A 25,723-nucleotide genomic window follows, 5' to 3' on the forward strand; every position below is an offset into this window, starting at 1 on the left:
TGGCAATTTTTGGGTTATGAAAAAAATTAAAGATATAGTATTCCTTTGTGAAAATTTAACCTATTATGAAGCGTTTTGCACAAGAATCTAAGAGTTTGAAGAGTCCAACACCGATTACTGTATTTATATAGGTATTCTAATTGTACTTTCATAGATTCCAGCCGGTAGCTTATTTGAATTACATTCACTCTTTTTCTCCTAGAAGATATAAACATAATTTCGTGTAAGTACTTTTGGGATAAATTTTTGCGGGGATTAAATTTCGCGGTTGAGCTCATCCGCAAAATTTGAGTATTTCGCAGGGATTTATTTTCGCGATTCATGAGTTTTCAAATATTACGCGGGGACTTATTTTCGCGTTTTCCCGAATTTAATTATTTTGCAAAATTAATGAACTAAAGCTAAGGCTACACTGATAGTTTTTTCAGGCGGCTGCAATGCAATTAGCGTTGCGTTGCAAGCGCGCGAGAAATTGCAAAATGTAGCACGTCAATCTTTTCTGCAATTGCTCTGCAACGCAATAAAAATATTGCAGAACAAATTGCAAGTGTCTGCAACAAAATCAGTTTGAACTGATTTTGTTGCAGAAGAATCTGCAATTTTTTTGACGATGTATCTGACATTCCAATCTTATTACGTCATTCGAGCGTTAGACCTTCGAAAATCGAATGTTTTCGATAAAATCGAATGTTTTCGATAAAATCGAATGTTTTAAATTCGAATGTTTTGTAATTCGAATGTTTTGTAATTCGAATGTTTTGTAATTAGAATGTTTTTTTGACGTTTTTCCTGGTTCCTTTTTTTAGATGGCTAGACAGCAACAATTTTCAGGCGGCTGCAATGCAACAATTGCATTGCAGCCGCCTGAAAAAACTATCAGTGTAGCCTTAGCTTAAGTTCTAAAATGGTTTTTGTGCTAAAAAAAGCAATTTAAGGGCTCTGACCATAGTCAAAAAATAGATTTTGTTATTTGAGCATAAAAGTAATGTTTCGGGTTCCTTTACAATTTTAACAAAGAATTTCCTTTACAAATTGCTTTTTGATCAAATCCCATAAAAGTAATTAAGAATTTAATTACAAAAATGACGTTATGAACTTTAAAAAGACGTTATGAACTTTAAAAAGACGTTAATAATATGTTGCATCACAATTTTTCTGACTCAGCAGAAAAGGGCCAAAAACGTTGAAAAACGCTGAGTCAGCAAAATTTCATACTCAAATATCTCATGATCTAGCCTAGGAAACCCTATAAATGACCCCTCTAATCGATAGTGCACTTCGAGACGCATCTGTTAAAACATGGGGTTATAAAGAAACAGGAGAAGTGTGCTATTGTAACCATGCTCGCCCTACGATTAAAAAAATTACGAGGTATGCATGCTCATAATCTCATCTATCGTGCATTTTTAATGAGCTCTGTTGTTGATAGGTGGAATTTTATTGGCTAACTTAAGTGTTGGAAATAAGATGACATAGAATGCAACCCCCCTGGCTCTTAGGGGGGGGCTAGAGCCTAAAGTTCTGGTTGGGGGCTCTTTTTCCCTAAGATCAGGGGGGGGCTACTTACTCAGGGGGGGCTATTTGTTTAGGTCTGTTGACTGGGGGCTAACCTAACAACTTTTTCCAAGAACTAAGAAATTTTTCTTACTTCTTATTTTTGATACCCTTACAGTGCACTTTTTCAAAATTTTCCAAGAAAATGTGGAATTTTTCCTCTAAAATTGACCAATTTTGTGCCAATTTTACCAAAAAATTGGCCTTTTATCACAATTTCCTACCCTTACAGTGCAGTTCAGTGCAGTTTTGTAATTTCCTACCCTTACAGTGCACTAGCTGAACTATGAAAAACCTACCCTTAAGGGCCGAACGTCTGGTAGGCATTTAAACCTTGAGTGCCCCCCCCCCCGGGTGTAATAATGAAGTCGTACTATTGACGTTTGTTGATTAGAATTTCAAAGAAGACATTATACATTTGGTATCTCTTTCTCTTGTGTGGACATGCAAAATGAAGACCTTGCATTGTTTGAAATTTTTTCCATTCTAACATTTTTGTTTTTTGTGTATTTTGTAGGGGGGCTGTCTATTTCGAATTTTGGTGGGGGCTAAATCTCTGGGGGGGGCTGTACCTTCAGGGGGGGGCTGTACCTTCAGGGGGGGGGCTTCAACCCCTCTGCACTCTATGGATGAGACGAGATTCATTGTTTCTGACATTGGTGTAAGAAAATATTTGGACTAAAAAAGGGCCTGTAAACTTTGCAATCCTTCATCAAATGACAAGATTTTTCGATCAACATTTTCTTCAAGGTGAACCCTATTGCTTAATACTTTCCTCCAAAATTCTCCAGCGACTTTTTGTCTACAAATTGGGTCTGAAATTGTGTGTGCTTATAAAGAACTTTTTATTTTCTGGCTAGAGAAAATATCTTTTCAAAACAAAATTTAATGTATGCCAAAATTGAACGCAAACTTATTTCGTAGAGCTAAATTTTATTTTATTCTCGTATATTAGAAGGCTAGAAATCTTCGATGCTGATAGTAAGAATGTTCAGAACAGACTTGAGTTCTACTAAAAAGTCGTATTTCGTCGGGCGAGCCTAGAATTTCTTTTGATTTATTACATACAAGAAATCAAAAGACTTTAACGACCAATTACCGACAAATTCATCTCCTGTCTTTCTTTATACCTCTATGGTTAAAATTAGTATCTTTCGCTGAAAATTCTCTCAAAAATGCTGACGTCAGCATAAAATATTGCATTTTTGAGACGTATCGGCCAATTCCGGGGGGGACTAAGTCCACTAAATGAGACAAATGACCCCAATTTGGAGATCTACTCTTCAAGCTCTATCTGATGGTACAATCAGTTTTAGCTAAATAAGAACTTCAAAAATCGACTTTCTAAGGACCCCCAGGCTAAAATGACCCCTACCCCCTTCAAGCCCCCATAAAAATTTTCCCCGGCTTTGCCAGCTTGGCAAAAACTGGTTTTGGGGTCCCAAGGGACCATATGATGGGAAAATAAAATAAAAACCCATATTTACTAAAATTGTAAGGGTGATCCTGGATCGCCGCCGGACTAAAATTCGAATTTGGAGATAATTGTTCCTTATCAGATACATTTAAAAAAGTGATACACGCTTTTTGTTTCGTGAAAGTAACTTCTATGCGTTTTTTTATAAAAACAATTGTTTATAAGAACACGAAGTTGAAATTTGGCCAAAGCTTAAGAACAAAATTAAGAACAATCTGAGCCTCTCAGTAAGAAATTACTAAGAAAGTACTGGTTTTAACAGACTCATCCTCAGCCAAAGTATACTTCGCTATTTTTTTATAAGAACAATAAGGCTCAAAAGCGCCAAAAAAAGGAACAATTCTGATACATTGGAATTGCTGAGTTTTAAGTTCCAGCAAATCAGTCAAGTGAGTTCGGCAAAATCAGGATATTTGGTCAAACGTAGAAGTCAATCAAAAATTGTGTCAAGTCTTAAATAAAAAAAAACAACATGAAGTTACCTGGGAGCGCATGGGAGCCTTTGAAGTATTTCATAATTTTTTTTCACGTCATGGTAAAATATCGGGGACCATGTTGAAAATTTGGATGATTCGATTCCTCTTATTATTGTCTTGTTATCCCAGTTTTCTTTACCTGAAAAAAAAATTAAACTCTGAAATGCCATATTGAGTCGGGTTGATCAGGGTAAAGGGGCTCAGATAAGCAGAATTGCCGCAGTGGTTTAGAAGTCGATTTTGCAAAGTTGAAGCCACTTTCTATCAGCTGTTTGACGTTTTAAATTAAATAAATAAATTTTTACTTATGTGGCGCTAACGTTATCAGAAAGGTCTTCTCTGAAAGTTTCCCCTAAAACCAAGGACACTTGTATAGCGTCCTATAGTGTCCGCTTCGCTATACAAGTGTCCTTGCTAAAACAGGTCAAGATTTTTACAATCCCCCAAACCGAAAGTTTGTGGCTACGCCATGCCATGTCATGAATTACAACTCGTTCGAGTGATCAAATAGTTTAGTCCTTTTCAAGTAGAAATAGATAGGCGTCTAAACTAAATTTAATTTTTCAATACTAATAACTTACCTCTTGTGTTGGGAATGTCATGAATAGGAAATCCTTTCTTATTTGTAATGATGAAAGTCTTGTCTCTTCCAAGTTGTGAGGATATTTCTTTCTGTAAGTCATCGATGGTGAATTTAGAATTTGAGCTATGCAACTTATTTAGGTCGACAGGAATGTCTGCCCCATCTTGTATCTCATCATCGACGATGCTTGATAGATTGATATTCTTATAACCATGGAGGTATAAAGAAACAGGAGAAGTATGCTATTGTAACCATGCTCGCCCTACGATTAAAAAAATTACAACGTATGCATGCTCATAATCTCATATATCGTGCATTTTTAATGAGCTCTTTTGTTGATAGGTGAAATCTTATTGGCTAACTTATATGTTGGAAATAAGATGAGACGAGATTCATTGTTTCTGACATTGGTGTAAGAAAATATTTGGATTAAAAAAGGGCCTGTAAACTTTGCAATCCTTCATCAAATGACAAGATTTTTCGATCAACATTTTCTTCAAGGTGATCTCTATTGCTTAATACTTTCCTCCAAAATTGGGTCTGAAATTGTGTGTGCTTATAAAGAACTTTTTACTTTCTGGCTGGAGAAAATATCTTTTCAAAACAAAATTTAATGGATGACAAAATTGAACGCAAACTTATTTCGTGGAGCTAAATTTTATTTTATTCTCGTATATTAGAAGGCTAGAAATCTTCGATGCTGATTGTAAGAATGTTCAGAGCAAACTTGAGTTCTACTAAAAAGTCGTATTTCATCGGGCGAGCCTAGAATTTCTTTTGATTTATTACATAAAAGAAATCAAAAGACTTTAACGACCAATTACCGACAAATTCATCTCCTGTCTTTCTTTATACCTCTATGTTATAACATGGTACTACAGATGGTTTTTTCTTCTTGGGTAATTGCATTGAGGGCACCGCCCTAGTACCGAGGTCCCCCGTCGTCCCCTTGACCTCGAAAAAAGTCTTGGGTCGAAGGGTTTGTACTGTTTGAATCTTTTGCACGGCTTGTGTTTTCCTCTGGTGGCAGGGGTGAAGCCGTTAAATAGGCTTCCTCAATATTGTCTGGAAAAGCTATGGCAATACCTCTAGGTCGAATTGATTCCCAAGAATCATCTATCGATTTACAGCGAAAATATAGTCCTTTTTCCTTGACTAAGAATATTAGAGAAAAATCTCTCAAGTCTAAGATTCTTGGTAAAATTGCACCTTTGCCTTGAAAAATTATTTTGACTGTGTCCATAGTGTAGCATTACAACCTCCTCTCTCAAGTTCGACGTTTAGGGGCGTGGGAAGATGTCTCGCGAATTTAATAGAACCACTTCCATAATAAATAAAGGATGAATTCCAAGAGAAATATCTTTCGGTCTGAAAAACTAAAAAGCTGTCTTGTTGATTTGAGAGGCTAGTTTTCTTGAAAATCCTAATTTTGATTTGGCCACAAAAGCGCCCTTATGGGAAACCCATGTACATTTTGGAAAGATTCCACCATTTCCGAAACTTCTTTCTGGGCGTCAGCAAGCTTCATATACTCTCCAATCATGTGATACATCTGCAAAGTTTAGTCAGTAGTCGATTCTAGTCTACTATTTGATTTACTTGGTTCGCTCTGTCCCCGTATGTTTTCTGTCAGTACCATCTGATGTTCTGTTGGTTCTGAAAGCTCTCTGTCTCCATCTCGCTTAAACTCTTCCAGCGCAATGATTCTCCCGGCCACGCGCAATGTTTTTCTTGTTGTTGTTGTTTGTTTGTTTTGCAAAATACACGCTTTTTTTATAAGAATGGTGTAAATCCATTTCATCATGGATATTCTTAACTCTTTTGGGAAAATCATCCTAAAATATTCTTACAGTATATTCTTAGGTTTGGGTCCTAATTCAGACTAGATTTAACATTTAGTACATACGTCTCAAGCATAAGATGGCATTTTTGTGAAAGGAGTGAGCCTTACTTGGGGGTAATTGACAATTTATAATTGAAAATGCTCTAAAAATGGCATTCTTAGCTTGAGTAGCATAATTCTATGATAGTGATATTCTTTGCATATTCTTGATTTTTTGGCCATTTTCATCATGGACATTCTTATAAAGTGTATTCTTATAAAAAAAGCGTGTATGGAATTTTCACGATACTGCATCATAATTTTGAGTAGCATAATTCTATGATAGTGATATTCTTTGCATATTCTTATTTTTTTGGCCATTTTCATCATGGACATTCTTATAAAGTGTATTCTTATAAAAAAAAGCGTGTATGGAATTTTCACGATACTGCATCATAATTTTATTTTTTCAAAAATGACTTTCAAGGAAAAACATACATTTTTGTTTTGCCAAATTTTGGCTAGTGGAGCAAGACCATCTCTTACTTTAGAATATATCATGGGCAGAGATTTATCCAGAAGCAGCCGGCGGAAAGATTTTTTAGAAATATGTGTTCTTATCTTCTAGACCACATGTTATGACCTTCAATTTTCTTATACAAATGATGTGTTCTGATTTCTGTGTGTGTCTCCCTAAACTTATTACTACTTTATGGTTGGATGTGTTCTAAAATCTAGGAAAAGAATTTTGCCAGGATATACTTGTAAGATATTTGTTTTTTTTTTTCACGAAAGATGTGTTCTGAAACTTTCTAGGGTTACTAGGCAAGAATACCACGTCAATTTTATCTTGATTATACCCCCTGTCTCCTTAAAAGATGTGTTCTGAAGCTTTCTAGGGTTACCTAGACAACAAGAAAACATTTGATGACTTGATTATACCCCTGTCTCGTCAGAACACATCATTCTTTCTAGCTGATTAATTTTCAAGATCTTATCAGAACAGATCGAAATTTCTAGATGAAACATACTCTAAGAACACATCGGAAAAAAAGGTCGCCTCGCCGGCTGCTTTCGTTTATCTAGCGTTAAAGTTTTGTTCCCATGAACACTCTTTCTTTTCGGAGAGTATCGAAAAGATAGTCCATCTTTAGAGTGTCTGTCACATTCCCCGGTACCGGTGGATTCCAGTATCGAAGAGTTCAGATGCTTGTCAGTTATATACAGTTCCTGATATGTTGATTGAGATATTCAGCTAGTCTAGATTCTAGCTTCCAGGTTGTACCTTCCTCCATTTGGAATAGTTGCTCCTGCTTCTCTTCCTACTTTCTTGGTTCCTCTTTTCTTTTTCTTACGTCTTCTTCTTTCATCTTTTGATGGTGATGAACTTTCTGTGTTTGAAGAGGTTGAGGGCGATCTTTCCCTCTTTCGTGTTTCTTGTTTGTTTTTCTATCCTTCCTTCTTTTGGTTGTCTTTTCTCGATTTCTGAGATATTAGTGGATTTTTCAGCATCACTTCCAGATTTCTCTTCCGATGCAGCGGGAGTCGCCATGTTTGTTGACGAAGGAGAAAGACGACTTAGCCGGCGTTCTGCAAGCCTAAGTGGTCGCTCACTCTAGACTGCGTCCGTTCGGCACAATGAATCCGTCTGACTTTAAGCCCAGGAAATTAAAATTTCCTTTTTCGGCCTTCGGCCACCGAAAATTTTGAAATTATATTTATCGGAAGTCGATTAATCATTTTAAACAGTTTTAAAACCTATAGTTTCATAGCTGACTTCTAACCTCTTAACTTCCACAAAATCCTGAAACACGGCCTATGGTCTAAGATTTCTAAAAAATGTAGTGTTATCACAAAAACCCAAACCCCGATTGTTCTTTAACGGCGATTTCACGTTGATTCTGATTTTTAATCGGCATTTCTTATCCCTGATGGATTAATATGTGCAGAATTAAATTTACAGGTCATTTTCGAAACATACGTCTTTCGGAAAGTATGAACGTTTTAGATAAGTCTTTCGGGCTGAAATTCGTTACGTTTGGGCCTATCTCGTTAATTACCTCTTCGGAATTTTTCCTTGTCTCTAAGTAACCCCTCTTTCGATTTACGATTCCTTCTATTCATTGCTTTTATACTGGTCTCCATCTCACGACCGTTGTAACTTCTCAGCGAAAATGTTTTTCCTGCGGTAATACGAATGTCATCAAAAATGTAGATATCCAAGTGAAATTTTAAGGCCACCTAAAATTACTTGCAAAACCGATACTCTTGTGCTACCAACGGGTTTGTGTTGAATCAGAGCGTGTCGATAGATTTTACATTTTAGAATTTTATATTTATATTGTGTTAAGTAGTAGCTCTTGTTAATAATTTAGATCTAGTTATTATTCAACATTACATTACATTTTTACAACACGAAATACTTTTTATACATGCGGGTTACCACTGTTATTTACTTATTTCTTTCTTTCTTTATTTTGATCCAGGATTTCATACAGTTTCTTACAGTTTTTGGGTTTTAATTAATTCTAAAACAACGATGCTGACATAAGCTGTGTGTATCTATCGTTTCAGTTTGTTTCATATCTGCCAATATAAAAAATGTTAGTGTTTGTGGGTCTGTCTGGCCAACCTCCTCCGAATCTTGAAAACTGCAATGTACCAAACGGATCTAGTTGGCATTACAGGGTCCATGGGTGCCAAGCGTATCAGTGGAAGAATGTGGTTCTAAGGCGTTTTGGGTGTGAGGCGTATTAGTGAAGGGTCTAGGCTCTAAAGAGTTTTGGGTGCGAAGCGTATCAGTGGAAGAACGTGGTTCTAAGGCGTTTTGGGTGCGAGGCGTATCAGTGAAGGGTCTAGATTCTAAAGCGTTTTGGGTGCGAGGCGTATCAGTTAAACTGGGGGAGAAGTAGGCGGCTTACTTTCGGTTAGTAAATTTTATCAAGGGCCCTACAATGTCAACCTGATCCAAAAAATAAAATTAATTTAAACGAAGACAGTCTTGAGGATTTTATTTTCGGCAAAAAAAATAATAAAACGTCTTAACCTCTAAACAAAATACCTTATAGGGAGAAAATTTGGCGGATTTGGTGGATTTGGTCAAAATCTGCCAAATTAAGTTCCCGCCAAATTTAATTTTTCCCGTCAACCGCCAAATTCAATTCCCGTCAAATTCAATTTTTCCAGTTAACCGCCAAATTAAATTCCCTCTAGCTCTAAAAAACTTTTTCGGCCATCCGCCAAATTAAATTCCCGCCAAAATTTCTTCCTTTAATGTAATCGATTTTATCACTATTGTCAAAGATCTTTAAAAAGAATTTTGACCTTTTCACCTTTTCACCCATTAAGTACCACTAGCGCATATGAGCTCAGCCGATTTTCATGATCCCGCACTGGTAGAAGATCTTATTTCAAGAGCGCCCGTGATATCTTGTCTTATGTTTATGAGTTCGAGCACATTTCATTGTGCTTCAGCAATGCACAAAGTGAAGTCCTGATGGGCAGCCCCCATAAATAATACCGCGTTTAATCTTCCACAGTACAACGAAGACCTTTGATCTCAGCACCTCCACAACGAACCGCCACCTGCATCAGCGTTGGTGACAGCGATTTCAGCCCCTCCCCCACATTTCAGTGATTTATCTAACGGAAAAACGATCTATTATTTCAAGTACAACACAAATACCTTTGTAAAAATATCTACCAAACCAATGGACAATTGTATCTATACAATTCGAGGCTATTTTATTCAGACAAACCTGAAGATGAATTTTTTACTCTGTTGATGGACGGCTGGTGTAACTCCATAATGTCAGAAAAACTTTTAAGTAAGTTTTCTAAATGTCAGTAATAAGTGATTGGTCTTTATTTGTAAAATTGCCATTTTGGTTCTGTTTATATGATAAATATGCTATGCGCTAACCACTAGTTGCGCATTCGGATGCTTATTAAATAAAGATTTATCAATAAAGTCATCTTGATATAGAGTGAGAGAAAATGCAACATTCAAGCCTGAGACGTTGTGGAACAACAATCTGTGGATAACAGCCCTGGTGGTTTAAATCCGGTACCAGACCAATGTGTAGTGAGTCTTACCTCTGGCTGCTGGATGGTACAGGCTTTCACAAATTAGGCTGGAGAAACCGAAATTTCATTTGTGAATTCGATTGTCGAGGAAGTTTTCCATTTGATGAATTGAGAGAGTTGCGAACCAGCGTCAATGTTTTGAGGAAAAGAATCAGCAGAATCACGGAAACTTGCCAATCAAAATGTTGCCATCCTAGGCACCTGTGATTCATGTTTGAATGACATTGCGCTAACCTTTATCAATTACCTTACCTTGAGTTACCTTGAGCTTGTTTCGTAATATCTTTACGCATCCATCCTGTGAGGACCGATGTAAATTTTCATATTGATGATGCTGTTTGTTTCAGCTCGTCTCATCATAGTGTAGCCAGTCACGAGTGGCTCGTCGGGAACTGTAAAAAGATATTTATCCAGCTCAGTTTTGAATTTCAATTTCTTGCACCCAGTGAGATCCCTCAGACGTTTTGGCAGCAAGTTGAAAAGCCTTGGTCCTTGGACTTTAAAACTTGAGTATATGACTTTTTGCCAGGGCCCCCTTTTCACTAGTGGTATGTGACATTTTCTTCCTTGTCTGGGATTGGCATAGAACGTGATTGTCCCAGGATTTGGGACAAGCTTCTCAATAATACAGCAAGTGTATATGATAATATATCTTTCACGCCTTCTCTGCAGTGAAAACAGTTTTAATGTTTGTAGTCTTTCCCAATAGTTTTGGTTGTGTAGGTTTTTAATCCTCCTTGTGAATGATTTTTGGAGATCTTCGATCTGCTGGATCAGATTAACTTCATTGGGTGACCATAGTTGAGAACAGTTGTCGATGTGTGGTATGACTAAAGACTTCCAAAGAGTGAGCATGACATCATGTTCTCTTGAGCTGAATGTTCTCAGAATCCAACCAATGAGTATCTGTACTTTTTCTACAATGGTTAGAATATGTTGGTTGAATTTCGCATCGTCTGACATGGTAACACCAAGATCCCTTGTTGAAGATTTGGTTTGGATTATCTTTCCTTCACCTGTGAAATAACTGGTGGCTGGTCCGTTTCCATAATGGAGATGCTCGAACTTTTTTCCATTTAACATCATTTTGTTTATGGTCGACCATTGATAAACATTGTTAAGGTCGTTTTGTAGGTGAAACTGGTCAATGATGTTTTGGATTCCTTTCTTTACTCGTGTGTCATCAGCAAAACTTGCAAGTTCTGCTTTGGTTGTCCCTTCATCAATGTCTGATATCATGATGATGAAGAATAATGGCCCAAGAACCGATCCTTGAGGTACTCCTGATTGAATTTTTGCCTGGTACGACTTGTGACCGTCTACAAATACTACTTGGTTTCTGTCTTGAAGAAATGACTTAATCCATTTAAGTAGTTTGTCTGTTATTCCAATAGATTTCAGTTTTGATAGCAGTATCCTGTGGTCGACTTTATCAAATGCTTTTGAAAAATCGAGATATACAACATCTACATCCAATCCTTCTTCTAGTTTTGATAGGATACTGTCATAGTGGCTGAGTAATTGACTAAGGCATGATCGCCCTTCCCGGAAACCATGCTGTGTTGGGTTGAACAAGTCATTGTTGTTGATAAATTCGACTATCTTCTTTCGAACTATTTTTTCAAACACCTTGGTGAGATGGGACGTAAGTGATACTGGCCTGTAGTTAGATGGCTCTCCTTGATCTCCACCCTTTGATATTGGTGTGATATGATTTCTTTTGTGAATTTCCTCTGTTACTCCATGGTTCAGACAGTTCCTCCAGAATATTGCGAGTGGCTTAGCAAGTTCTTCTTTGCAATTTTTCAGCAAAATCGCAGGAAATCCATCAGGACCTGGAGCAGAGTTTGGTGACAATGTTGAGATTGCTTCAATGAAATCTTTTTCGTCAAAGTCTATGTCTTTTAGCACGTTTGGACATATTGTTGGATGAGTGACGTCATTTTCCGATGGTACACTGAAAACCGATGTGTATTGGTCTTGGAGTATATTAGCAATACGGTCAGCATCATATATCAAAGAATTATTTTTGTCACGCAGTGGTCCAACTTTGGATTTTGATTTACTATGCTTTTTTGCATATGCATAAAAAAATTTAGGATTGTTTTTTATTGATTCTGTTGCCTTCCTTTCCTGGCTTTTCTTCTCTGATTCGTAGGATAGCTTTAGTTTAGTTTCAATGTCTATTAATTTTTGTTTGGATTTTGCATTTTTCATTGGGTTTGGAAATTTTCTAAAAATGTTTTTTCTTTTTCTGAATAAAATCTTTCGCTCGCGTGGTATCTTCTGAAATTTTTTAGTGTTTGGTTTTCGTTTTGGTACATATTCCTTAATTATGTCTATGGTCCAGTCTGTGATTGTTGACAATTGGTCAGCTGTCGGTTGATCATGAAGGTCTGTCCACAATTTATCCTTCATTTTTTCCTTGATTGATACCCAGTTTATTGTTTTTGAATGATAATTGTACTCATCAAATACATTACGCACAACAAAGGGATCCTCCTTTTGGAAACTTGAGTGTAAATCAAAGTGAATTTTAACATTGATCATTGAGTGATGGGATATGTAATCTGGTGATGGGGCTGATTCATAGCTGTGTATTAGTAGAGGGTTATTTGTGAGCATTAAATCCAGTGTATTTCCTGCTTTGTGTGTGGCTCCTCTAATGTGTTGAATCAGATTATGGTCATTCATAAGAGTGAATATTTCACTAGTCATTCTTTGTTCCTCTGTAGATGCCCCAGGGTTTGAGCACTTGCTGTCCCAATTTGCGTGTGGCAGGTTAAAATCACCTGCTATGAAGATGTCTGGTGTTTTTCCTTCAGTTTTGTCTAGTTCTGATTTAATTAACTCTATAACTGGTTTGAATTGTTCATTCTTAGATGGATTTCCGTTTGATGAGTCGTCTGGCTGTCGGTATATTCCCCATATTTGGATATCCAATGTAGTCGAACTCAGACAGATGACTTCGATAACGCCATTTGAGTGTGTAACTGTCTGTTTGAAGTGTGATGAAATACCTATCTTCTCTCATGTATATAGCGACACCACCACTACATCTTCCAAATCGTGACTTTGGTCTTTTTCTGTCGGACCGAAATATTTCATAGCCTTCTATGTGTAACTCAGCATCATTATGGTCTTTGAGCCAAGTTTCTGTTAAAATCATAAATAAAAAGTTATTCTCAATCAACTTGTCTTTGATATATGGTACTGTTGATTGAACTGTTTGTGGTTTAAGTCCTTGAACGTTTAAAATTGAAAATGAATTTAGCGAGACGGGTTGATCATTGACGGGTTTATTCCCCAGTTGGTGTTCTGAGGGGACATCATTCGTTGAGGATACTGGTATTGTAGTGGTATTTCCTTCCTCACTTGTTTGTCCATCAGTGTGGATATTTTCTGATCGATCTCCAGCATAAGTCTTTTTTGAATTTTGAAAAATAGCTAAAAAATCCATTTCTTTGTTTGTATTCTGGTTATTCCTTTGATGGGTTTCTTGAGATCCATATTCCCTGTTGTCATGCTGATAGTGTTGTTCCTTAAAATCATTTTGGTACTGATTTTCTTTGACATCCATTTGTTTTGATATTCTCTCTCTCTCTGTGGGTAGGTTTCGGCATTTCTTTTTGTTCCTTTTACATGTGTTAGCTGACACATCTTATTGAAACATTCTCCTTTCCTCAGTGAATCAAAGCACATTTTTGGGTGAAAAAAGAGACAGTTTCTACCTTTTTGACAGCCAACTCTGGCTCTGGTTCCGTGCTTCATGAATTTTCGACATGCTTTTGGATGGTCGAACTTGCAGTTTCTTCCCTTTATTCCGTACTTGCATTTTCCTTTTACATAGTGCGCACAGGTTTTGGATATCTGTCGATTTTGGTCCGTCAAATTGTCACTTATTTTCTCAATTGTCTCATTTGACTCTGAGTTGTCTTTATCACTCAGGATTGGATCACTCATATTGTCATCCTCATCTTGTTTGCCTGCCATTGGTATTGGCTTGACAAGGTTATTAAGGTCTCTCTGTCTTTTGTTTTTCTTCTTTCCTGCTTCGCTCTTTGGGAGGTTCTCATTAGCACAGTGATCACAAAGGTAGTAGAGGTTTTTGATGTTATGTGGATTAATGATAGACAAGAGACTATCACTGTCCATATTTGGGTCAACAGCACCGAGTTGAAGAAGAAAACATTGCCTATGAACATCCTGTCCACACATGACGCATTGAAGAAGGGGATTATCCTCCAACCTTACACAATAAGATTCATTACAGATGACGCATCTCTCTGGAAGCAAGTTCTGGATCCTACATATAAGGTTATGTATGTTTGAAGGTTTCAGATAGTCTTTTTGCTCAGGTACTTGTAGAAAAGACAAGGTATCTTCTAAAATAGATTTGGTAAATCCGTTGAAATCCTTCCTCAAACGATCAAGGTCCTTTCCATATTGGTAGGTTTTGATACATCTCTTGATGTCGTCGGTAGGAGCTAGTAGGCAGAGCTCACCAATTACTGAGTTAACATCTTCTTGTTTGGAAGTTTTGTTGCACTCATTATTTGCCATCCCAGACTTAGAAGATCAAGCAAGACTGAGGGAGGGGTGTATCCGAAGAATGCTCGCAAAAGATCAAGATAATGCAGATAAAATAAAGGATTGGTACCTGCTCAGCTACGCATGGGAACCAAGGTGTTCTCTTGTCATGCGTAGCTGTTCCAGGGTCAAAAGCTGTGAAATCAATCCTTCTTGTCAAATGGTACAGTACTTCCACAATGACAAACCAGTTTTTCCACTTCTTGTTTTATTTTCTATTTCTCTTTTTTATTTTCACTAAAAAAGAGAGGCTTCTCCCACGACACAGGTTCAGCCTTAAACTCAAATTTGGAGTAATTGGTGATTCTTTTTAATTGTCGGGTTACCATAATTACAGCTACTAAATCATTCGTACTTTCAAATTAGTATTCAGTAAAATTAAAAAGGATTTTATTGCTTTAGGATGCAAGTCTTTGTCTAGATGTAGGGCTTGTTCGGCTTGTTGACTTGAAAAGTCCATTTTTACAGTTTTTACATTATATATCGATCAGGAGTTTATTTTTTCTTTCCACTTTTCATCTTCGCATTTTGTAAAATCTGGTAATTTGGAGCTAAAATATTCAAAATTGGACAAATAGTCTTTAACAAAGGGTCGCAAAAACATCCTGATAGGTCCTTTGTGATTCTCTTACTCTTTGTGGGCCTTTGCGACGCCCGACGAGGTTTGCGAACGCGTTGGCAAAAACGTGTTTTGGCGGGAAATCTAGCGCTTTCGTAGCGTTAAAAAAAATGTAAATGGTAGATAAAGTAGTGCGAGTCTAAAGAAAAAACTCAAAAGAATTCAGGAGCTGAACCCATCGGAACACCAAGCTCATCGGGTCCCAAAAGCAATCATTTTCGACTAGTTTATCGGCATAAAGTCTAATATCAAGATGGAACAAGATGTACCAAGAGCTGCGCTAGCAGTTATGGAGATAGAAAACATACTTGCTGCTAGTTTTGGGGAGGTATATGATCTTTTCTCTTTCTCTTTTATTTAGCCCAGACTTAAAATTGTAATAACCCACGATATTGCCTATAATTTCTAGGGCTACTTGGTGATTTTGAACTTAAAAGCCTAGAACATGACAAACCTTGCCTAAGTATTATGTTAAAGCTAGTTTTTCAAAATTTGTGGCTTGAGTTCTAGTTCTAGTTCTAGTTTTATATTTGCATAAGACAAATAAATGCCTAATCTCGCAAATTCTACGTAAAAATACAAAAATGAAAAGGTTTAATAGCTAAGATAAAGATATAAAAAATTAGAATAAATAGGTAGTTTATACAATTTTAAATTAGATTTATTAGATTAAAATTCATAAAAATTTAGAAAAGTTAAAAACAGTACAGTAATAAAAAGTGTGTTAAAAATAGTACACTAATAGGGGACGCACAATTAGCAGGGTCACATGAGAAAGGTGTTCAAAAGCTGAAGGAGAGCACAAACTAGAATCGAGGTGAAACAAGAGTCCAGCTGGTCGCTAGAGGATAATGTAGCAAAAAAACATGAGTATGAGCATAAAGTCAGTGAAAAAACGGGCGCAGATTAAGTGTACACTAGAATATTAAGCTATCGATAGAATTTTTGAGTTCTTTTTCAGTTTTCAAATTTGCAGTTCTAATTGGTAATTTGTTCCATATTTTGATGGTAGATGGAAAGAATGAGTTTGAATAGCATTTAATCCTGCCCAGAATGGGCTGATATTTCACATTTTTACAACGCTGTCTAGCTGGGTGAATGCTGCTGTCAACGAATTTGTTTCCTGACAAAATATCAAATAACATTTTCAATTTCGATTTGGATCTCCTTGTTTCCAGTGTTTCGAGTTTAAGTGATTTCCTTAGATCGTTTGGGCTGACTTCTGAACTCCATTCCCTACAGATCCAGCGGATAGATTTTCTCTGAATCATTTCAATTTTCTGGGTAAGGGATTGGTTTTCAGTGGGATCCCATACAGTGTTGGCATATTCCACCGTTGGTCTGATAAAAGTTTTATAACACTTCAGACGTGTTTCTTTGTCTGCCATTGATAGGTTCCTTTGAAAGAATATTCGGGTGTTATTTGCTTTGGAAGTGGCAAGATCAATGTGATTCTTCCAAGAGAGATTATTCGAAATTACGACACCGAGATATTTAGCTTTGTTAACAGTTTTGAGCTGTTGACCATGGATTTCATAGGTTTTTTCATGAATTTTTCGTTTGTTGGTACGACTCTGAGGTTAAAGCATTTGTCTGGGTGAAACTCCATGGACCATTTGTTTTCCCATTTTACCAATTCGTCTAGGTCTTTTTGAAGCTTTTCGCAGTCTTCCTGTGTGTGTATTGAGCGGTAAAGATATGCGTCATCGGCAAACAGCGCAATTTTCGATTTTACTTCAAGTGGCATGTCATTTATATAGATTAAGAATAGCAGTGGACCGAGGACAGTTCCTTGGGGGACACCTGAAATGACGTTTGAAATTTTGGAGGATTTCCCACGAACAACAACACATTGGGTGCGATGAGATAGAAAGTCTGTAACCCAAGTTAGGACGTTGCCATGTACTCCATAATGTTTAAGTTTAATAATTAGTTTACGATGGCATACCTTATCGAAGGCTTTACTGAAATCAAGTAAAATACTGTCAACTTGTTCTTTGTTGTTGATAGCTCTAGCGAGGGTATCAATGGTTTGAAGCAATTGGGTCTCGCACGATCTTTTCTTGCGAAAGCCATGTTGAGTATCTGTAAGACAGCTGTTCTCCTCGAGGTGGTTGATGATGTGGCTATGAACGATGTGTTCTAAAACTTTGCAGGTGACAGACGTCAAGCTAATCGGTCGATAATTTTCTGCTTTGGACCTATTTTTGTTTCCTCCTTTGAAGATTGGACTGACTACAGCATGTTTCCAATCAGTGGGTATTTTCCCTTGCTTTAATGATGCATTGAATAATAGGGTGAGACCGTCAGCAACTTGGTCAGCTGATTCCTTTAGAATACGGGCTCCGATTCCGTCAGGACCGCTAGCTTTAAAGGGATTCAATTCGTTAAGTAGTTTTACGACTCCGTTTTTGGTAACAATGATGTCATTGATCTTTTTTCCTTTAGGGCCTAATGGTGTTGGGGTTGTACCATCATCTTCTGTGAAGACACTTGTGAATTGGTTATTTAGAATCTCTGCTAGTTCCTCCTCTTTGGTATGGATTTCGTTGTTTTCACCCAAGAGAGGTGATAAACCACAAATGTCTGTTCTTTTGGATTTCACAAATGAGAAGAATTTCTTGCTATTTTTCTTATCATTGCAAATGTTTTCTTTGATGTAGGTGTTGTATACGTTTTGGCAGGTCTTTCTTGCCAATTTTGCTGCCTCCTGGTATCTTTTCCAGTCTCGATCAAGTTTAGTTCTTTTGTATACTCGGTATCTTCTTGACTTTTTTCGAACTGCCTTTTTGCATACTACGTTAAACCAGGGTTGATTGAAACGCTGAGATGTGGTCTTTGTTGGTACATGTTTGTCCTGCGCATTCGAGATAATTTGCTTGAACGTTTCCCAACATTATCGATGTCTGTTTCTGTAGTGTTTGTTGTGCAGAAGTTTTGTATACCTTCAGTCATATCCTTTTGAAGGCCTTCTATATTTGCCCGATGCCAAACATAGATCTTGCGTTGGATAGGTTTCGATTTTTGGGGATGGCAGAAAACATCAGCAATAACAGCTGTCTCATGGTCACCAAATCCTTCATACGGCTCACATTTGTTAGTAAGACCAGGTCGGTTCGTTAGAATTAGGTCAAGTATGGCTTTTTTCCGAGTTGTGAAGTCAACAAGCTGATTGAGATTTAGAGCATCGAAGGCTTCAAGGAAATCTTCGTTTAATTGTTTTGAGTATTGGCTTCTGACAATAGTGTTAGATTCCCAGTCTATGTCTGGAAGGTTGAAGTCTCCACAAATCCAGTGCGGGTTCAGTTTATACTTTTTCACAGTGTTGGAAATATCTTTAATTAACTGAATGTTGTAAGAAGCATCACTTGATGGGGGTCTGTAGCAGGCTGTGAGAATTACTGGCTTCTCATAGGATTCTATTTTAATTGATACAATTTCAGATTTTTGCTGCGGAAGTTCTTGAACTAGGAGGTTATCTTTGTGGATGACGATTACTCCTCCTTTTCCATCTATGCGATCCTTTCGAATGGCGAGGTAATGCTTTGGAAGGAATTGAGAGTTGCTAATGTTGCAAGACAAGTGAGTTTCAGAGCCAATTAGAACGTCTATGTCGTTTTTATGTAAATAGTTTCCAAGCAGAAGTTTTTTGTTCCAGATACTTTGAAAATTGCACACAACGACACGTAGATGCTTGACTTTCTTTTTCTCGGGTGTGATATCGTTGGTAGAGGTTGAGCTGCAGGACGAGATTGAGGTATCGAATAGACTATAAGAGATGTCTGCTAAAGCACAACTTGGACAAAGCCATTCTAAACTCTCCTCTTGGATGTGGCATTGATAGATTTGATCATCCATGTTGGTACATTTAAGGTGAAACCACTGGTTACAGAGGTCACAAGCGATAGAAGCACCAGAAGAAACTGCCTTTTGACATTCACCACAGGGATATTTCAACTTCTGTGATGGGCCAGGGTTGAGTTCGACAGTACCACTAATGATTAATAGCATCTGCTGTAATATGGCACTTGTTTTCGTCTTGCATGGGTGGTATCGATTTTCCTGATAAGTAATAGCAAAGGAAAACAGCGAGATTTCATTTTTAGAGAGAACTTTGCAGCAAAGCAATGAGTTTGCTTGGTTCAAAGATATCTGACATTCAGTTAGTTGCCAGGATAACATAGCAGTGAGCAGCAGTCGCGAGAGAATCATTGTTGTAAAAGATTAGTTTAGAAGGTAAATACGATAGAATAAGATAGAATAAGAGGTACCTGCTCAGCTGCACGTGGATCCAATCACACGCACAGCTGGTCCTTGGTTATTTGCCGAGACCTCAGTAGTATTCTGCTTTTTCGTTTGTACAGTATTGGACACTTGGCCAGATTTCCTCGTCCAGTCTGTCAGTTCCAAACCAGGGCGTCTTGTAGTAGTGTATTTTATAACTTTTTTAGTTTCTTTTTCTTTTTAGTTCGCTGAAAAAGATGGCTCCACCAGGTTTCCCAAGGTTTTGCCTTATTCACTAATTCTTAATGGAGTGAATTTTTTTATCTGTCTGTTGAACTACAATTATGGTCGAAATATCTTGAAATTTTAATGTATTTCAACATTTTTCAGAATTTAAAGTTTGGCCTAATTTGGCACTTCCACTTTCTTTCATTGAATATTTTGATTTTAGAGGGGCTAAATGGCTTCTCTAGGCTATATTCCAAGCCTTGTTCGAGCAAATTCAAGCTTTTAAATCATGAGAGATTCTGAGAGGTCCTAAGTCTTATTAAAGTCTCATACTCTACTTTCCAACTGTAGTTTAAGCCTAGTTGTATTGTAGACTCCACCTCAATTCGCAAGTTGATAGCAAAATAAGAGACGTTCTGATAAAACCCCAAAAGAGACAGGATCTTAAGCCTTTTATAATACCCTAAACACACCTCACAAACCTTGTTGACGGCACAACTCCCGTCACCCATCTTTCATCTTTCTTTCATTCTAGTTCTTCTAATGTAAATGGTGCCTTAATAAAAAATCAAACGATATTTGTTGAACGTTCGAACATTTTTATTTGAATCGTCTGTTGAGCGAGATCATCAAAATTAAACAAAATCAAAAATATCTACAAATAATAAAAGATGGCTTGTTGTTGGTTCTTGGCCAGTTTTGATTTGTTTTCTTGACAAATTCGATAAATTTGAGCTTATTTGAGCCCCGGGGGGGGGGTACTTAGGCAAAATGGGTGTCCAGGTATGTGTGAGCCATAAGGGTACCTTTTCTCATTCCTCAAAAGTCTCTCAAAGGGGTACAAATTCAAAAGTTAGTCTCTGAAAGGGTCCCAAAATCACGAAAATTAAAAATTTCTCTCTCAAAGGGTCATGATTTCCAAAAATTTTGACCAAAAATTGGTGAAAATCAAACCAAGATTTAGAAAAAATGGACCAAAATTTAGGAAAAAGTCTCTCAAAGGGTCCCAAAATCACCAAAATTTTGTCTCTCAAAGGGTCGATTTTCGATTTTCGGCTCGGACATACCCGTCACCTCGCAAACCTAGTACCCCCCCCCCCGGGATTTGAGCTTTATTGACCTTATTTGATACTTGATAGTTATTTCTAAAAGTCAAGGAATCAGCCCTGCGAATTCAAACAAAAATTTTGCCGACCTAGAGGTCATTTTAGGTCGGCAAAGCCGTCCTAAGTAGCTTGTTTAGGTCGGCAAAGACAATAAATTTCCTACAGTTAGTTTAACTATCCTTAATAATTGTGTTAATAAGTTTTATGTTTTATAAAGAGAATGGAATGAGGCTCGATTATCATGTGTTATCAAATGATAACACAATTAGATTAACCTAACAAATAATATTTTTCCTCTTTAGGTCGGCTTTACCGACCCAAAACATTTCTTTTGTCTGCACGCCGACCTAGAGTGTAAATTACGTTGGCAAATAAAAGCCGACTTCAGCCCAAGTTACGTCGGCTTTCAGGTCGGCATTGCCGAATGCCGACTTGGATTCACAGGGCTGAGGAATAGTGAAGATCCTTTTTGTCATCTTTCAAACTAATCTTTTTTTCCATTTAACAGCAAAATAAACATTCAAAACCACTGTTTAGATGCGTGCCCGCGCGGCAATTTGATCAACTTCAGATTTTAAGTCCATGTTTTGGCTTCCGGTAATTTTTTTGCTGTTCACTGCTAGGGTACACCATTTTAAAACAGCATTTTTCGCAGTCCTAGCTACCAAACCGAGAAAATTTTTGTGGCTTTAAGCCAAACCCTTCTAAAGGTCATTTTGACAAAATCATCGGTTTAAAAGATGTGATTTATATAGTTAAAGGTACGTGCACACGATGTAGCAAAACTGCTTCGCTCATAAATTCGCTTCGCAAAAATCATTTGTAGTCAAACAATTCTTTTTTCAGTTAGTAGATATTGTGGTAAACATTTATCAAAAGAATGAATGGCTTTAAACCATTTCTCCATAAAAAAAATGATCATTGAATGGTAAAAAAATTACTGTTTTCAAATTTCTTTTGCCTTTCTCTGGTCTCGTGACACGCTTATATGACGCCATTTTAAAAATTTCTTTCTATCAAAATGATCCTCACACTATAAGTGAAAAAGGGTGAAAACTTGAGAGGCCTAGGTTTAGTGATTCCAGAGATATTGAAGCATAAGTTACGACTTAGTAGCTATAAAAACTCTGGGACTGAAAGGGTTAATGAAAAAAGCCCTTATTCATCAAAAAATATGAGGGGTCACTTTTCTTTCGACCTGTTGAGTGTAGGTAGAACTTCGATATTCCTTGGTTAGAAAAAGCTAAAATCGCTAAAAAGCTGGTAAAATTTTGATTCTGAAATATCGAAGTTCCACCTACACACTGCCTTTAGCTGGTAGATTTTTGAATATTCCATTTTGAAGTTCCATCACCAAAAATTTTCCCTTAGCGCTTTCCACCAAAAACTCTTTGATTAGAGATTTTTCAGATTTGGAGAAAGAGAAAACACTTTAACTTTTTAAAATTATTGACATTTGTCTAAAAAATTGTAAAGGAAAAAAATAGCATTTTTAGTTCATATTTCCTGAAGAAAATAGGTTGCTTAGTCAACCTTTCTTAAGTTAAACTATTATGGGGGACAATGCAAAAAATTACTGGCCGATAGATGTCTCCTGTGGCTGGCACTTTTGATTTTAGTATTCCCGGTAAAAAGATTTGCTGTGCCGCAAACAAGAAGTTAAAAAAGCGCACCTGGGTAACCAATTTTAAATATTAAAATAATGAAAAGTCTTACTGTGAGATTGGATAACTTGCATCAGTGGAGGGTAACATGCATATAAAAAAGATCAAATGATCATATTGTAAACTGACAGTTTTCAATACTTGAAAAAATAAAATAATAAAGAAATAAAAAGGAAGTAAAATTTCAATCCTTAAGACCGAACAGAACATTCCATTTTTCAGAAACTGTCATCAAATGACAATCAAACAAAGGATTTTCTGTCAAGAACCTTGTCTACATTCCAACAACTTCTATCGAAATGATCTGCCACAGCTAAGTTCTACCATTTTAGATTATTTGAAAACCACATGTGCTGTTTGAGGCAACTCCATGTAACATGTATTTTTGAGCCACCGGATCAGTTATTTGCCACAGTTTCATTTAAAAATTGCCTAAATCAGCCCAAGGTTACTGTCTTATAATGATTGGAAAAACCTAATGACTTCAAATTTTGACAACTGTTAGGTATTGATAATACAAGCGCCTCCAATTATCCATATCTACATTTGGTTTAATATTTCATGTTCATAGCACTTGTCAATCTTGAGATTTTTAACCCCTAGTCCCCCTAGTGAAAAAATAGAAAGATGCTCGAAGGGTTAACATTTGACAAGAAGCTTTCAACTTTCTGTAACTTTTTACCTTTCTTGTTGTCGATCTTCTATTAATCCTGACGTCTTTTGATACTATTTATATGAATTATTCTTTCGTCCTAGCTCTTTATTAAATTCTAACAGGCTTCGGTTTCGTTTTTAACTCGCTCTATATATTTTTGATGTTTCACAGGATTTCACTTACATTGTATCTTTCCATTGTCGTGTATTGCCATTGAAGTTGTATTTTTACAAAACCACGCATGAAAGATTTAGTTTTTCAAACCTTTTTCATCATTGTTCTTCTAGAATGGGAAGCGTTGTTACAAAGTGCAATGGAAGGAGAGTTGGGTGTTTGAAGATCATCTCTTCAGCTGTAAACCTTTAGTGGAGAAGTTTTGGAAGAACCAAAAGCAAGACCCTACTACTGCAATCACTATTTCTCAAAATGTAAGAAGACCTTTTCATTCTTGTAACAATCTCTTTTTATTGAATTAAGAAAATCTCTTTATTGTCTGCTAATGATTCCCCTCACGGAAAAACTACTTCATCAAGATTTGTCTGTTTTTAGTGTTCAGTTATAATTTTAACTGTGATTGTACGATTTTCAGATATAATACTATTTGGTTGTTCTAACCTCTTTCTCTTTTCTATCAAGACGGAGCCAACGACGCGAGGAACGAAACGAGTTGCGAAAGGAGGAGGGGGGAAGAAGAACATGAAAGTGATCGTTATTTCCAACAAAGAGAAGAAAGATGGTGGAGATGTAGTACATCAAACACAACACGTTGACAATGAGGAGGCTATCACAAATACTGATGACATTGACGGTGACTGGATATTAGGTATCTTTCTGTCTTGTGTAAAATTTATATTTCCCCCATACCTAAAAGCGATTTCATCATGATGGATGACTTTATTACTTTGACAGAATACAAATTTGAAGTTTCTGCTGGTTTTTGAAGTAACAGTTATTTAGAATAAAACTATTTTCTTAATCAAATGATGTATACTTAAGCAGGAAACTTCGAATATTGAAAAGAAGTAAACCGTTTCTTTCATTTTTATGTAGAATAAGAATTATAAACCTTGCTCCCTTCGTATTATTGGTTTTTTGATGCTTACTGAAAACACCAGATAATATTCTTCAGCGTCCGTCAATAACGTAAATAAAACCTGGGATAAATGGGGGACGAGGCTGGTCACCGACAACAAAATGCATTTCATACATGATTTAATCGGATGCAATGTAAAATCTCTTTCAAATTATTAACGGCGTATCTTTTTTTTAAATTTTTCTTACAGATGGCTTAAACCAAGACGACGACAGTTCTAAAGAAAACGATAATTCCTGGTTCGTCACGGCCGAAATGAAGAAGATTCGGCCTACTGGCGCAAAGTATACGCTTTCATGTCATATCTGTCCTAATGAGGAATTCGAAGCTGTTTCGACGTTTAGAAGACATTACATAACAATGCATCCAGGTGTGAAGGCCTTCTCTTGCGATGTCTGCCAGAAACGTTTCGATCGTAAAGAAAACTTGATGAGACATATTCGAATACATACGGGCGATCGAAGATATATTTGTAATTTTTGCGGCAAAGGATACACTGATCCTTCAGGTTTGAAAAAGCACGTGAATGCGAAACACGCTAATGAGAAAAAGATATTCAAATGTGATATTTGTCAAGATACGTTCCCTAATAAAGTCATCTTAGATAAACATTATGTGCAGCACGATGCGTCGACGGACCCCGCTCTGAATACTGAACCGTCAGATGGAGAACATATACAACACGAGGGGAGAGAAAGTGGCGAGGATACTTTAGAACTTCACACAGATGGTGAAATCTCTGCTATTCAGAAATCGAATTTGTTAGAAACGAGTATGGACCAATCAGAAGTCGTCACTGATGATGAAACAACCACCATCGAAGTGTTGATGGAAAAATCTCCAGAAAACTTAAGTTCTTCCACAACAAATAGTGTTGTTCCAACCACGAACATTCTTGAAGCGACAGATATCAAAGACACTGAGCAACCCATGCAAAACGTTGTGAAACAGCTGCAACAGTTTGTTGACGAACAAGTTGTGCAGTACGTCCAAGTTACGAACACGGCAGAACAGACACAATCGCAACCTGTCACTCTTAACTCTCCGACTCTTCACCATCATCAACCAAAAACATTCATATTTAATGACGCAACGGCGCCTGATCAGCAATCACATTTCGTTATTCCGATATCGGCGCCTCAACTTTTGATTAACCCGGCAGGTGGTCAGAACAATTTACGGCAAGTATTACCAGCCGTTTCGAATCATCAACAACAAATCATAACTGTCCCTTTGACGCCTTCTTCTTTTGTTTACACTGGACCTTTAACTCCACACCACCCACCGCCACAAACTTCAAATGATTCTTTACTTTCTGATGGGACGTAACAACGATACAGTGTGTCCTAAATAAAGCATATGTCTATGATAAAGCGATTAGTTTTTTATTAATATGTGATATTCTCTTGAATTATTTCTCTAGCTGTGATGGATATCGAGTTATGAATTAGTTTCTTTTATTTCACTTAATACATTTTTTCAAAATACAAAGCACGGTAAGAGAAAAAATAGGAAAAGTATTTGGGACACACTGTATCATGACATC

General features: G+C 36.9%; 3 protein-coding genes across 3 annotated transcripts in view; 1 reads left to right on the top strand and 2 right to left on the bottom strand.

Annotated features, from left to right (window-relative positions):
* The window catches only part of LOC136823927 (uncharacterized), a 402,896-nt gene that overhangs the window by 48,426 nt on the left and 328,747 nt on the right, over positions 1–25,723 (bottom strand). The window lies entirely within an intron of this gene.
* Positions 15,343–25,669, top strand: LOC136823939 (zinc finger and BTB domain-containing protein 49-like). The gene is made up of 4 exons (XM_067080096.1): positions 15,343–15,535; positions 23,372–23,512; positions 23,721–23,907; positions 24,368–25,669. Exons 1-4 carry the CDS (start codon positions 15,461–15,463, stop codon positions 25,504–25,506), a joined length of 1,542 nt encoding a protein of 513 aa, XP_066936197.1. The 5' UTR covers positions 15,343–15,460; the 3' UTR covers positions 25,507–25,669.
* LOC136823889 (uncharacterized) lies at positions 15,759–19,550 on the bottom strand. The gene is made up of 3 exons (XM_067080046.1): positions 18,008–19,550; positions 17,156–17,798; positions 15,759–15,773 (listed from the first exon to the last, which is right to left on the bottom strand). The coding sequence occupies exons 1-3, from the start codon at positions 19,417–19,419 to the stop codon at positions 15,759–15,761; spliced, it is 2,070 nt and encodes a 689-aa protein (XP_066936147.1). The 5' UTR covers positions 19,420–19,550.

This window comes from Clytia hemisphaerica, unplaced genomic scaffold, assembly GCF_902728285.1.
Source record: "Clytia hemisphaerica strain Z4C2 unplaced genomic scaffold, Clytia hemisphaerica genome assembly, whole genome shotgun sequence".
NCBI classification, from domain to species: domain Eukaryota; kingdom Metazoa; phylum Cnidaria; class Hydrozoa; order Leptothecata; family Clytiidae; genus Clytia; species Clytia hemisphaerica.